The sequence below is a fragment of the Apostichopus japonicus genome, chromosome 21, assembly GCF_037975245.1.
Source record: "Apostichopus japonicus isolate 1M-3 chromosome 21, ASM3797524v1, whole genome shotgun sequence".
NCBI lineage: Eukaryota > Metazoa > Echinodermata > Holothuroidea > Aspidochirotida > Stichopodidae > Apostichopus > Apostichopus japonicus.
Window position 1 is genome coordinate 1,900,014 of NC_092581.1, and position 14,079 is coordinate 1,914,092.

At 36.3% G+C, this 14,079-nt stretch overlaps 2 protein-coding genes across 10 annotated transcripts in view; one reads left to right on the forward strand and one right to left on the reverse strand.

The window, feature by feature from the left end:
* The window catches only part of LOC139963286 (syntaxin-binding protein 5-like), a 96,766-nt gene extending 92,486 nt beyond the window's left edge, over window positions 1-4,280 (reverse strand). For 5 of the 9 annotated variants that reach the window (XM_071963953.1, XM_071963952.1, XM_071963951.1 and 2 more), the window contains exon 1: window positions 4,042-4,280. In XM_071963953.1, coding sequence (XP_071820054.1) covers window positions 4,042-4,164 — 123 coding nt within the window. In that variant the 5' untranslated portion in view covers window positions 4,165-4,280. The remainder of the gene's footprint in view (window positions 1-4,041) is intronic. The other 4 variants (XM_071963957.1, XM_071963956.1, XM_071963955.1 and 1 more) reach the window with 1 other exon arrangement.
* Window positions 4,281-4,537: 257 nt separating this feature from the next.
* On the forward strand, window positions 4,538-13,349 carry LOC139963289 (calcineurin subunit B-like). The gene is made up of 5 exons (XM_071963960.1): window positions 4,538-4,782; window positions 5,608-5,668; window positions 6,838-7,080; window positions 8,338-8,522; window positions 9,215-13,349. Exons 1-5 carry the CDS (start codon window positions 4,780-4,782, stop codon window positions 9,272-9,274), a joined length of 552 nt encoding a protein of 183 aa, XP_071820061.1. The 5' UTR covers window positions 4,538-4,779; the 3' UTR covers window positions 9,275-13,349.
* The last annotated feature ends 730 nt before the right edge of the window (window positions 13,350-14,079 follow it).

The following is a 14,079-nucleotide window of genomic DNA, read 5'->3' on the forward strand; positions in this document are numbered from 1 at the left end:
TATAAAATATTCCCTCAACTGAAGGTAAAATTTTCTTCTTATTGTAGTTCAACTGAAAGAATACATACAATGCATCGCTGATATTAATGGGGGATTTTAAGGCATAAAAATAAAATTCTGATATATATATGTTGTGAACCATCAAACACATTGCTATCGGGCTTGAATGAATTTCTTCTATTACTGGGAAATGTCACCCTGTATAAACATCTCAGGCAGGTCAAATAAAATGGCTGGACTACTAAGTCTAACGAACAGACCTTTACATCAGTTGTCTTCTAATGCATCACAAACTCAACGGGAAGACATTTTAGACTTTTGTGTCCTCGAATAGGATGTTATCGATGCAAATTTTGTCTAAGACAAATGCTGTCAAATGTCATCCAAGGGTGCTCTGTTTGTTCTTGTTCTTGTGTTTGTTTTTCTTTTTTTTTTGAAGAAATAAAATGTTTGGATTACATCATTAACATTTAGTCGATGTCATCATCAATTTAGCCATCTTTAACTCATAATTTTTTTTTTTCATTTCTGTTGGACTATATGACATCAACACTACACTAAAGTTATATCCTATTATTTACTGGTCTGTGTGTGATAAGTACATGATTACAGTACATCCGTTTAAATGCTTCTCTTTTTAATTCGTGCAGGCAAATTAGTTCCATGTATAGATCTGATAAGTGACATCATTCATAGACTACTGCACTGTAAGTGTGCACATGTATGGATAAATATATGTCATATGACTGTACTGTACATGAAAAACACTGATAAATGTAAATTTCATGCACATATGATCACCTTCAGGAAAGAATGATATTAAAGACTACTTAATGCACAGCTCTGACGTAAATGATATCTAGTTGTATCCTAAAATAAACATGATGAGGAGCAAAACCTGCTTCAATCATGCATCATTATATCCATACACATCTCTAAGTCCTCTATATTCAGTAGCATGTTACTGATGTACTGTACATTGTATAGGTAAAAGCAATATGCTTAATATGTGTACTAACTGTAGAAGATCAGGTCAGCAATATATAGTCTAACACTAAAGAACAAATTCATTTTCTGGTTAACCCTTGGCCGACCAGCTCTTAAATTTTGGTTCGAGTCTGAACAGGAGATTTGTCTGAAAGAAATGTAGCAAAGTGACAAAGAACAACGGAACCAATACAGTATGTACACTGTAGGAGAGATGTGTAGGTTTGGTGAATAGAACACCAATAAGTACACTGTAGGTGAGTTGAGTATGTTTGGTGAATAGAATTGTATTCACATGCAGTATTCATGCTCAACTTCCTTGATGTCACACTCTTCAACCAAAATGTCAACAGGCTAAGTGAGGCCTTGAGATGTTTTGAAGGAGAGCAATTTACTGTATATATGTATACATAACTTAATTTCACTGGGCACAAGATTTTCAATGAATTCTATTAATGGCTCAAAGGTCATCAGCATTTGTCCCCAAATAAGCTAGAAACTCAGATATATATATGGTCATTCCATGCTGAAATTTCAAGAAGCAGTTTACTGTCGTTACTCTAAAACCTAATATTCACACTGACACCTGGGGCATTTCACTGACTATTTTGACCATCCACAATGGCTAGGAATAATTTTGGAGGATCAGAACCTCTGAGGAAGTACTGCATTTTTGTTGTTGAAAATGTCTAGCAATTGTCAGCACCATAATGTTTGTGGCCTATACTGATGACCCTTAAAGTGACCAGCAAAGTTCTTGCACAATGTTCAACATTATGTTTGACAGGACCAAGTCTAAAGTTCATCCAAGGATTACTGATTAATAGAGGAAGCAATTCATGCTAACAAAGTTTTCAGACTTTTTCACCTGTTTGACCTTTAACCATCTGCCTTCCTATGTGGATAGAAACCAAGTACAGAGTTCATCCAAATTTTGCAATAAGTTTTATCTTGAACATTTGTAAACAAGGAATGCAAGCTATGACCTCTGTTGCCCAGAAATAAATGTTTACCTTAGTTACGAATTTATAAGATAGGCTTCTTGTATTCACCAAGATTGATCCACTGTTCACATATCACATGTAGTTAAACCATCCTGTATTTTTGGGGGTTATCGGTTTACGAGCCAGGGTGTCACAAACTTTTCCAAACACACATTTTAACAAGCTTGCTACATGTAAAGTACACCAGTGCAGACACATTGAAATGCCTTTGGCAAGGAATCAAATGTGTTTCCCACTCAAGAAACTTGATAAATAAACTAATATTACAGTTCCTTCATTCTCCATCAATTTATGTTGATCAAAGAAATTTCTGATTTTATGATCTTTACTGCACTCATTTTTGCATTTCTTCTTAGCAAACATGTTCTTTTAAAGGTCAAAGGTACTGTAATTTCCTGAGTCAAAGTAGATGAAGCTTGGTAAACTTTCCCTAAATTTGCACATGTTGCATTAAATTTTATGGTATGATTCCGGGTAAATTGGTGTACATTAATTTGTGAAAGTGCCTCCCAAGACAAAACTGGGATTTCCTTCCTGCACTGTGCAAGTATTCGTTGATTTCATCAAGTCTGTACCTTATAATTGATTAAAATTGGGTTGGCAAACGTGGCAACAAATTTGACCTTCACACACAACAATTTCTATAGTGTCTAGTATCAGTGCCACAATATACTGTATGCAAAGTTTGGTATACATGTATGCAATGTTACTATACACATTCATCACCCCACCCAACACAATGACAAAATCTTCTGCTTATCACACCAATCGAACTTCCCATTTGGAAGATATCTCTAATGTACTGTAGCTCTATCAATTGTCTCTGTACAGAAGGTCTGTACAGTAAAGTCACAAACATGTATGTTTAAATAACCTTGGCATTTCCTGACCTGATAATTGCAGACAGAAAACATTTAAATGCTTTAGTTTCACCAACAATCTGGCATCTGTTAAATTAAAATACAAAACATTGCAAGAATTCACAGATGCCAAATTGTTAAGGGTCAGTAAGGATATTTACCGTTTGAGCTTAGAGAGGAAGATCTTGGTTCAGGATGGGTGTAGTACCTCTTAGAACTGCATCAATTTCAACCAACCTGTCAATGCACTGTTTTTAAGTTACCCTCAATTTGACTTCACTAATTTTGAACATGTCCCTCAAGAAATGTTATTGCAGACTGCAGAGGCAATCAGTATTATCAAGGTGCAGAAAATAAGGCTTGAGGAGAGATGTTTACCATTTACCAGACCTTTTGGTAAGGCAAATCATTGTTGGCTATTTACATGATTGCACATGTACAAAGCTTTGTGCCCAGGTCCCACTGAAACACACCTATGAAAATTAATCAACAGACTTAAAAGAGTCAATTTTAACAAAGACTTTAGAATCTTACATAATGGGTTTAACTTATAAACCACTTGCAAAGCAATACAAAATACAATCAATCCACTCTATTTTGAGACTACAGTTTAGTAGTGATTTGAGTTGTAGGCTATTATTCCAAGTGTAAACTTGTAAGGCCACTGGCTAACTGCCTGTCACTGACACCTGGTTAAAATTGATATACTGAAGCCTAGGCCTGCTTTACCTTGCTTGTTGACACCAAGCAACCTAGAATATTAGGCTAAGGGAGAGGTCTTTGGCAACGCTAGGTGACTTATTAGATGGTGTCAATATTGACAAACTATTAAAAGGCAAGACCAAACTTAGTGATATTCCGACTACTACTTAGGCTAGGCCTACGTCTGAATCCCAGGGCCTGACAAGTTGAGTGATTGAGTGTAAAATCTGTTGATAATACAATCGTGCAAACTATGATCAAATTGCTACGACATTCACTGGTAACTGATTCATCAAAACATGAAATACACAAGCAATGCCAATCGAGTTTGCAACTGAATAAAAATAACTTATGAAACGCGACTATGTACATGGTAGTAATATTATTGCGAGGGTTGGGCCATTCATACATGTTCATGTTACAGATGGTGAAGGTAAATATTGTGCTCAGCAGCAACCAGATGGTCCCTGTCAGTGCTACTACGTTACCTTGCATGCAGTGAAGTCATCTGTGCTCAAAGATTCATTAATTTCTGCTTCTTTCTTCGAGGATGAACTCCCGCTAGAACCGGCTAGGTTATCGATAACTTTCCTAAATGGTAGACGCTTCATTGTGATAGATTATATTTCCATAAAATCCTCAAAGAAAAAGAATAATTCCATGGTAAACATCCCCGACTGTAGCTCTAAAATGCTCCCGATCTAAAAATTGGTCTGTAATTTGTAAATATTCATGAGCCACAAAACACCCGGATGTAAAGTTTGCCAGTCGACCTTTCACTCATTATTATCGTGGTGTGAAGAAAATATTATATCTTCAGTAGGATACAAGGTGTTTGAAAATATCTCGCACAAATATCTAATAATACTTTTAAAAATATTATTTAGACAACATATTAATATTAAGAACTTTTAGTGTAAAATATAGCTATATTAACTTTCTTTTCTTTCACTTTAGTAAATCGGCAATATTGTTTACATTGGCTCATTTTACTTGACAACAATATGCAATCTGCATGACAGTTCAAGATCTGAGGATGGGAAATCACGGATAGCTTGTGTGCAACTTAGGCACTACTTGTAAAATTGCCACAGATTAATTCAAGAAGAAATTGTTTAATCTCTGTCAGTTGTAGATTAATATTTCACGACTATGTAGCCGATGCTTGCTTACAAAGTCTTTACTTTGAGATTCACGTTGTGAAAATTGAATCACAAGATTATAGTATGGTAATACAGGGAGGCAGCAGCCTGCTTTGCTTTCGTTGAACTTGAAAGTGTTACTGTTCAGCATATTTTTAAAAAAAATACTAACGTTATACTTATAGGCCTATTCGAGCATAAGTGATTTGACTTCGTTAGTATTTAAAGGAAACTAACTTTTTGCATATATAGTCGAGGCCTTCGGCAGCATTACAGTAACAATAAACATAGGCCTTGACCTAAATAAATATAATACTAGGCCTATGCTGTGGCCTTTCACCTGTCAACATAGCCAGAAACTGTTACATACTGGACCTCTATCTCCTCATATTCTAAACCCACAAAGAGATATACCTGTAAAGTGCTCTGTGGCGTAGCTCCTATATACTTGCACTTTTGTTTAAGTGTTATCAGAGACATGAGGCTTCAAAAAAAATTGTGATAATTCTGCAAATATCCATGGGTTTCCCAGAAAGTCAAAAGGGTAAAGGCATTTCTGGTGTACTTTAATGTACATAATGTACTTTAGTGTACACCATTGACCAGATCTGAGAGTGCATTAATGACCAAATTTGCTTCAATTATATAACTAATTATGTCAAATTTGTAAAGAAATTTGTCCAAATCTTTGAAGTCAATAGCTTGTTGATAAATGGCAACACAAAATATCAGCAAGTAAGAGCAGTTGCCATTAATAGACATGCGAATGCATGTTGTAACAAGAAAAAAATCAAAGATTCCATGCTATCTGAAACCAAGCATACCAATCTGGTTAGAACTTTTCAACAGTCTTGTTCTGTTCATGTGACATTTTGATGTATAATATTCATTTCATTCTCTATTCATTCTAAGGGAAATCAGGTGGCTACTCTCACCCCAGAAAAAGTGAAGGAACTTGAGGAAAAAACGCATTGCAAGTATTTATGTTTTGTCGTTAAATGGTCTCTGTTTGATCATGGGGAGTCATTTATATGTCAGGTATAGTCATTTAGTGTGAGATGAGATGTTTGAGGTTTAAGAAATGTCTACCAATTATAATGGCAGATTTCTCTGTGTACACAGGAACAGCAGCACACAGGATCCGTTTGTGTAACAAGTTGGCGCTTTATGCAGCAATTCCCTTTCATTTTACTATGCTTTACCAAAGAAAATAGTTCCCATTTCATATATAAATAAATGCATCAAAGATGATGGTATTCTACTAGGACTATATTTAGCTTTAAATAGGGCCTGAGACATCCCCTTCTTGGGATGTTCATATTAGTCCACAAACGCACAACCTTCAATGCTTCGTGCAGGACCGAATTGTTCTGTACAATCAAGTGTTTCTTGAGTGAAAATCGTACGGTAACAGCATAAACGCAACCTTTTGTAATCGGTTTTTTTAAGTTAAATCTAGTAATCTTGCTGCCAAAAGGTTGCAAAATGCACAAACCACAGTCAAATTTAATAATTTTGCACTAAAAAGAAAACAAAATAAAAGGACAGTACATTCATTAAACCTCATTAGAGCATAGAAATAGATTAGTTTTAATGCTTCCTTAACACTTGTGAGTAGTTCATTTCCTTCATGAGCAACATCACAAACACCGTATTCTAATAAAGTATTTTGAGATGCCAGCCACTTGAAAAGGATTTAATAGTTTTAAGAGTCTCATTCTGACAGAATTGTGCAAAATTATAGCAAGTTCAAAATTGGAATGTCATACATGTCATGATCAAGGGTAAGCAGGACCAAGGTCTGGATGGCCCCCTATTTGCCATCCCCCCACCCCCCCCCTCATGAGAGTCACACAGAAATGTGAAGGAGATGTTAAATCCTACATGTAATCCACTCTTCTTGGTTGCATTTTCTTTACAAACTTGAAACAAGAATAAAATAGCCGGAAATAGCCAAAACATTAATTATTCATCCAACTGACTGTAAATCATATACATAGCTCTGTACAAACTACCATCAAGTGGACCCTACTTCCAGAAAAACACTCTGTGAACCTTGTTCCACCTGTCACAGAAACTTTCACCACTAATCATGATTGTATCTCTCTATTGAATGTTCATGATAAATGTTCTTATTTTCAGTCGATGAAAAAGAAATCAAACTCTTGCTGCAACGGTATGCAAACTATGACACATCTCCAAATGGCTCCGGGGGTATACCCATAGACGTGCTGCTGAATTCACCCGAATTAAGCGGCAGTCCATTTGCAAGAAGGTTGACTTGGTCGTATCTTAAAGATGGCAAACGTAAAATTCACCCTGAGAGCTATCTGCTGCTTTTATCGGTCTTGAGTAGCAAGGCGACTTTTCAAGAGAAAAGTAAAGGTCAGTAATATCACATTTTTATGCAGATTTTTTTTTTTAGAGAAAGACATTAAATAATAAATGCAGGAAAATTGTAAGAAATTTTGAACCTACCGGCAGGGGCTAAGTGAGAAAGAATAAAAGCAAGAAAATCCCCCCCCCCCACGCAACATTTTCCCATCCCTCTCACTTCAACCCATATTTCCCGCTACCCTTTTGGTACATGCATCAAAACTTCAAAGGCCAAAATGCAAAGTAGAATCACTTAATCAACAACAAAATTATGCTCTACTAAAGCAATTTGGTTCTGAATATTAATGAAGGTACTTTGCAGCACGTTCTTTTTCAATTCTGCTCTCCATTTCGAAACAGACAAAGGCATTGCGCCGTTTAATATTATGACCTGCAGAATCTCTTTGGCATAATCTGATTGAAATCTTTAGCAGTCTGTATTACAGAACCCAGTTTGTCCTTCACATATATGTTGCTTGTAAGGATGCTAATACTGTCACAGACTGTTCAAGGTGAGATTTGCCGTGAGCGTCGCAAGGCCACCCTGGACGTCCATTCCCAGTCAGGCATTACGTGTGATGAAAATCAAAACAACAGACATCTGTCATGGAAAAATGTGTCGTAATTCCCATCATAGCTCATGAAGATTGACAATGTGTAAGGTTATTTTGGTTTTAACATAAATTACTTTTTTGTAATGCAGGAAGAAAAGCTAATGATGTAATTATTCAGTTTTGTGATGGCAAGAATGATGTCCTCGGAATTTAAAGTGCTCTTGGGCTTAATTAGGATATTAAACCTTTATATATTATATAATATATGTTTTTAGTTACCTTTCTTTGATGAGAATGATTTGACTAAAAGTAGATGAGAAGGAAAACAATGAGGGAGGGGATTGGGGAGAACAATGAGGTAACAATGCAAGTATGGAGGGGAATGAGGATACCAGGGTAGAGAGGGTGGGGGTATGGGCAAAACATAGTTAATTTATATATGGGAAGAGAAAGTATACACATGCAAAAGTGACTTTTGATAAAACTGCAGGGAGGTTGGTTGACTGCAGTGATGCAAAACACCATGCATGCTGTAGCTTGAAAGATTCACCATCTGTCAAACCGTCCCCCACCCCCCTTACACATTTGTCCCCGCTTCATAATTTTACCTTTGATGTTGATTTCAGTCTTTTAAACACATCAGGACATTTAAACACTGAAGGTTGCCTTAGTTCTTACCAATGTGTTAACTCTTCATAAATTTCTTATACAGCTTTGTTTCAATCTCTGGATATCCACAACGAAGGTCACGTGAGGTTCGATGAATTCTTCCGCCTTTTCAAAAGTATCTTCAACCCGGCCTTATCCGATGCTCAGATAGTGGCTTTTGTTCAGAGGGTACTGCAGAGAGATGACTTAGATGAGAAGGGAATTATGGGATACCAGGACTTCATCAAAGTAAGTTTCCTCAGCAGGATTTTCTTTCTTTCTTTCTTCCGTCCGTTTGTTCTTTCTTTCGTTAGCATCCGGGTGGATTTACAATTTTCAACAAAATGTTCAGACTGTTTAAGTTGTTTCAACCAAGTTGAAATAAGTGCAGTATCCAACATATGTGGTAATTTAATGTAAACTGCAAACTGCTGTCTTAAATAAGTAGGATTTTAAATGTTAAGACAAAGGAATGATACCAAAATGTTGAATTAAAATATACAATTGCTCAGTCATTTCCAGGAATCAGGTTTAATAAGGAGATGGGTGGGGTGGGGTGAGCACCAGGACCCAGGGTGGGGTAAGGGGCCTGTGCAACACGATTAATAATAATAAGTAATCAAAATAAAATAATTTTCATCATATGCCCACAAATGTTCCATGAATTTAAAAATAGAACTTCAAGAAGAGGGTGACATAATTGTCCTTGAGGCCTAACTTTGGCTCTTGACGCCTGACCCAAATTGACATGATTGTGAAAACACATGATCTCCCAAAGACATGTGTATCATGCCAAATAATATGTTGTGAACTGTTCAAAACAAAACAATTCTGAACAGTTTCTTATGAGGTTTTGAAAGTTAACTCATATTTGCACCCATGCTCTCGGTTTTGACAACAGTAGTAATTTTTCACCTGTTGTCACCCATCTTTGCCTACAGTTTGTCAGACCTCAAGAACTGCATGAAAAGATGACCATTGATCTACGCCTCTCAACCTGATGCAACTCAAATACTCCTGGCATTAATATACCTCAGTGAAAAAGTTACGATACCTTTAACAGAGCCTGTATTTGATGAGCTACAGGCATGGATGTGAGCAATGTTGTTCCCCATAAATGGAACCTAGAAGAAAGCTGGTTTATTCACTTTTAGGTAGGAATAGCTTGTTGCAGTGCTAGGTATCATATCAAGAAACTAGATTTGGTTATCTTACCTACAACAATTTTTTTTGCTATCAGACATCAACCAGCAACACTGTTTTTCTTTAGATTGTATTGAAATAATAACAATTTTACTCAAACTGAAAGTTGAAATAATAACAATTTTACTCAAACTGTGCAATAAAAATAACTTGTAGATCATGCAGCAGTATTCACAAATGTTTGTTTCTTTAGGTCATCATCATCTTGCTTTTACCTATTGTGTATTTATATCAAATACATGCAAAAATATTCATTCTTATACAAGTAACAATATGTGTGCTTTAACTGAAGTTTAATTAATCGTTCATCATTAAGCAATTCTTGTTAAAAGAAAATCCGAAAAATGATATTTCCAAAGATGTTTATCAGCCAGAAGTCCAAAGTTGAACAGAAATTATTGATAAAAAACCTTGATTTGACAAAGTTTACTCAAAATTCATATCTGTACAATAGTAAATTTGTTTCTACATTTTATTTATAAAATTATTTCATTAAGGTTATTTTTGTATTACAAAATTTTAGCATTACCAATTAATACCAATTAATACCATTTAGCATTACCAATTAATACCACTACCATTCCAATTGTCTTTCATAGTCTACACAATATTAAGGAAACAACCACAGTGGGCTTGAATCTATTGTAGACTTACCACATAGACAGTCAAATTTAATATGTGATCTTTGTGGAATAAATCTCATAATGTTGGTGCCTGTGTTCCTGTGTACTTAGAAAAAGCTGATTATTATTTTATTCAGGTAACTTTCTTTGCCCAGTTACATCTATTACTAGGTAATGTCTGTTGCTAAAATAAATATGAAATTATTGGTACTCTCTTAAATTTCTATTTTGCTTCTTTGTAATCAAAATATGATATCTATAATATTCATTTAATTTTCATTCTTTTTTGTTGATTATTGAATTTTGTTAATTGTTCTACTCACTACAAAGTTTAAACTTGCAATGAAAATGACATTTACTGTTTGTGAGATTGTGAAAATAAAGTCTTGATGTAATAAATGGCAAAATTTTCACCTCTTTTCTTAGCTAAATTTGGCTATGATGATGATGTCACTCACTGTACTGTAGCCAGAGAGATTAATTAACAGCGCGATAAAAGTTTAAAGATTTACACCTCCCTCAGTCATAATGTATCGCCTACCGATGCTGAAATTAACTATAATTGCAGCTCTGCCAACCCCCTTATCACAAGTTTATGACATGATTACATGAAAGTTATGATATCCTGACAGCGTTACTCGCCGTACCGTATGAGTCTCGTATCAGATGTTGACACAGACTATCTTCACAAGTCGGTATCCTAATATGAGAAAGGTTGGCATGGTGACATAAATTACGGAGAGAAAAGTCACTTCTGGTTTCGCACATGATCTTGTTGACAGGATGTGATAAAAATAGATCACATTTAGACTAGGGATTCACAGATGACTTCAATCCTTAATGCCGAAAATGTGAATCTCACCAACCTGAAATGGACAGTATTGCAATGACATTCTCAGCGCAAAAATTACTCGCAACCAATATGGGCTGTCAGTTTACGATAAACACAGAGGCAGGTCCAGGTGAGGACCCTTGGGGAGGGAGAGTGTATCCCCCCATGGTGGGGGCATTGAAACTAGCTACGAAGTTTTTTATCACAAGATTCGTAGTTGACATTTATGTAGCATTCTTTTTCAACTTGCACCTATTACATTCTTTTGCACTGCCATTTTCGTAGGAAATTCACAGTAATTCCCTTATCGATGACCCTTCCCTCCTGACTCCTCGCCCTTTTACAAATAATCCTAGATCTGTTACTGAAACAGACTGAAAGTTATGGTTCTGGATGACAGTCCTGTAATTGTCACTACCATCCATGACACACTGGTGCTTTAAGACATTCAACTCGGAAACTCAATGCCAGGTCACATCCTCTGCAGACGATGCTACGATTAGAAAACTGTTTAAGTTTAAATGTACTTCTGGAAATACTGCAATTTCCTGTCACATTTTTGTTGAATATCAAAACCGAAGTTTGGGACAACGTTTAGTGAACCTTGGATAAGTTCTCACAGATATGCTATTTGTGCAACTCACTAAAATATGTTTGATCAACCTCTTGACATTTTAAATGTATCATTCAAAATTCATACAGAAGATGTCACTGTTTAATATACACAGTACAAATATCTTAAACACTGTCCAAGAGAAAAGGTTTGGTGTAGAGAGAGGTGTGGTGTAGAGAATGATATGGGGTAGAGTATGGTATGGTGTAGAGAAAGGTATGGTGTGGTGTAGAGAAAGGTATGGTGTGGTGTAAAGAAAGGTGTGGTGTAGAGATAGGTATGGTGTAGAGAATGGTATGGTATGGTGTAGAGAATGGTATGGTGTAGAGAATGGTATGGTGTAGAGAATGGTATGGTGTAGAGAAAGGTGTGGTGTAGAGAAAGGTGTGGTGTAGAGAATGATATGGGGTAGAGTATGGTATGGTGTAGAGAAAGGTATGGTGTGGTGTAGAGAAAGATATGGTGTAAAGAAAGGTGTGGTGTAGAGATAGGTATGGTGTAGAGAATGGTATGGTATGGTGTAGAGAATGGTATGGTGTAGAGAAAGGTGTGGTGTAGAGAATGATATGGGGTAGAGTATGGTATGGTGTAGAGAAAGGTATGGTGTGGTGTAGAGAAAGGTATGGTGTAAAGAAAGGTGTGGTGTAGAGATAGGTATGGTGTAGAGAATGGTATGGTATGGTGTAGAGAAAGGTATGGTGTAGAGAATGGTGTTACTGGAACAATAGGGTGTGCAAAAAATCCCACAACGTTCTACTTTTGCAACTCCCTCATCAAAACTTCTTGATCAACCTCTTGAATTCTGTGCATTATTTGAAATTCAAATAGAACAGGTCACTTACAGTATTTATAATACAAACTGAATACCCACGCACACCATATCATGAAAGGTGTGCTATTGAGAATTACATTAATGGAAGACGAAAATAAAGAGGTAAATAAATATTCAGCGATGATCAAGGTGTTTATAAAGTTATTGCATTTACAAAAGAAGATAGCAAAAGTTATTAGATAATGTGTCGAAAGGAGAAATAAACAAATCAGGATAGCAGCCTTGGTACAAAATTTTGCTTCACCCAAGACATTTCTTACAAGCAGGGGCGTAGCGAAGGGTTTTTTGTTGGGGGGGTGTGGAGAATTTGATTTGCCGACGGATCTGGAAGTGGTGACTGAAATGGGGGAGGGGTCTAAGGGGAGGGGGTGTCCCCCTCCCCTTTGGCAATTTTTTAGATTTGAAATGTCCTTAGATGCAATCTGGTGCATATTTTAAGTCAAATTTGAATTGCCGACGGATCTGGAAGTGGTGACTGAAATGGGGGAGGGGTCTAAGGGGAGGGGGTGTCCCCCTCCCCTTTGGAAAATTTTTAGTTTTGAAACGTCCTTAGATGCAATCTGGTGCATATTTTAAGTCAAATTTGGCACGGAAGAAGCTCCCGTTCTCCTTTTCTCTATTCAGCTTTCCTTCTTTCTTCCCCTTCCGCTCTCTTCACCTTTTCTCCTTTTGCCGACAGACCCAAAATTTGCCGACAGCGACCAAATTATTGGGGGGGTGTGACACCCCCCCACACCCCCCCCGCTCGCTACGCCCCTGCTTACAAGCTGAAATTGCAGACATGTCAAGCTTGCAAAGATAACTAGAAATTATATATATTTGAAGGATCTCTAAAGAAGCTCAAGGGTATGTAAATTTGAAAAGTAAAGAATGGGATCTTATTCAAAGTTATCTCCACAGAACACACTGAAACAGCCAAAAATGAAAAATTCAATTTCTTTTGCTTCCCCCATCCCCCCCCCCCAAAAAAAAAAAAAATTCAAAGAGCTCTGATTGGTACTTTGATATACAAATTGTAATATTACAGTAAAGCCCATCAGACACCAGAGGAACACCTCACCAAATCTAAGTTACAAACAGGCAGGCTTGGCCCGGATCTGACCATATTATTGCTTGGAAGTTACAAAATACAGATATGGAAATTAGCACGCACAGATTTAATATTAATTATATTAGAGGTGGTGCTATTCATGAATAGAGAATGACTACCCTACCAGGACACACCTACAAGTTTTTTGCACAATTGAATATATAAAATGATAAATTTTGCATATGATTATATACATATTAATCAATAATTAAAGCAAAAACACAAAATACAGCCTTGTCGGTCATTGCATAAATTTCCTCTGTATATGATGCACATCATCTTACACCATCATATTTTTTGGTCCCTGTTTGAAAATTGTTATAATAAGTGAAAAGTCTACAAAGGGAAAATATATAATTAAAATAATAATCATAACTGGGATTACATTAGTGATGAGGACTTTTTCTATTCAGTAACCTATTGAGGTTATCAAATAAATAACAAAACAGAAACAGTTAATAAATACTACTGGTTCTTAAAATGACCCCAAGATTAAATCATCAAAGAACAAAAGGAAAAAACAAGAGTGTAAGGCACAAATGGTCAATCCCTTTGGCGCTCATATTTTATTTTAGCCTCTATTGTCTCCATATCCCCCTCTTAATCTCTTCTC

Excerpts from the sequence above, each read along its gene's own strand:
- LOC139963289 (XM_071963960.1), top strand. Across the intron at positions 7,081-8,337 it reads TTTTCAAGAGAAAAGTAAAG|CTTTGTTTCAATCTCTGGAT; the intron begins GTCAGTAATATC and ends TTTCTTATACAG. Across the intron at positions 8,523-9,214 it reads GATACCAGGACTTCATCAAA|TTTGTCAGACCTCAAGAACT; the intron begins GTAAGTTTCCTC and ends CTTTGCCTACAG.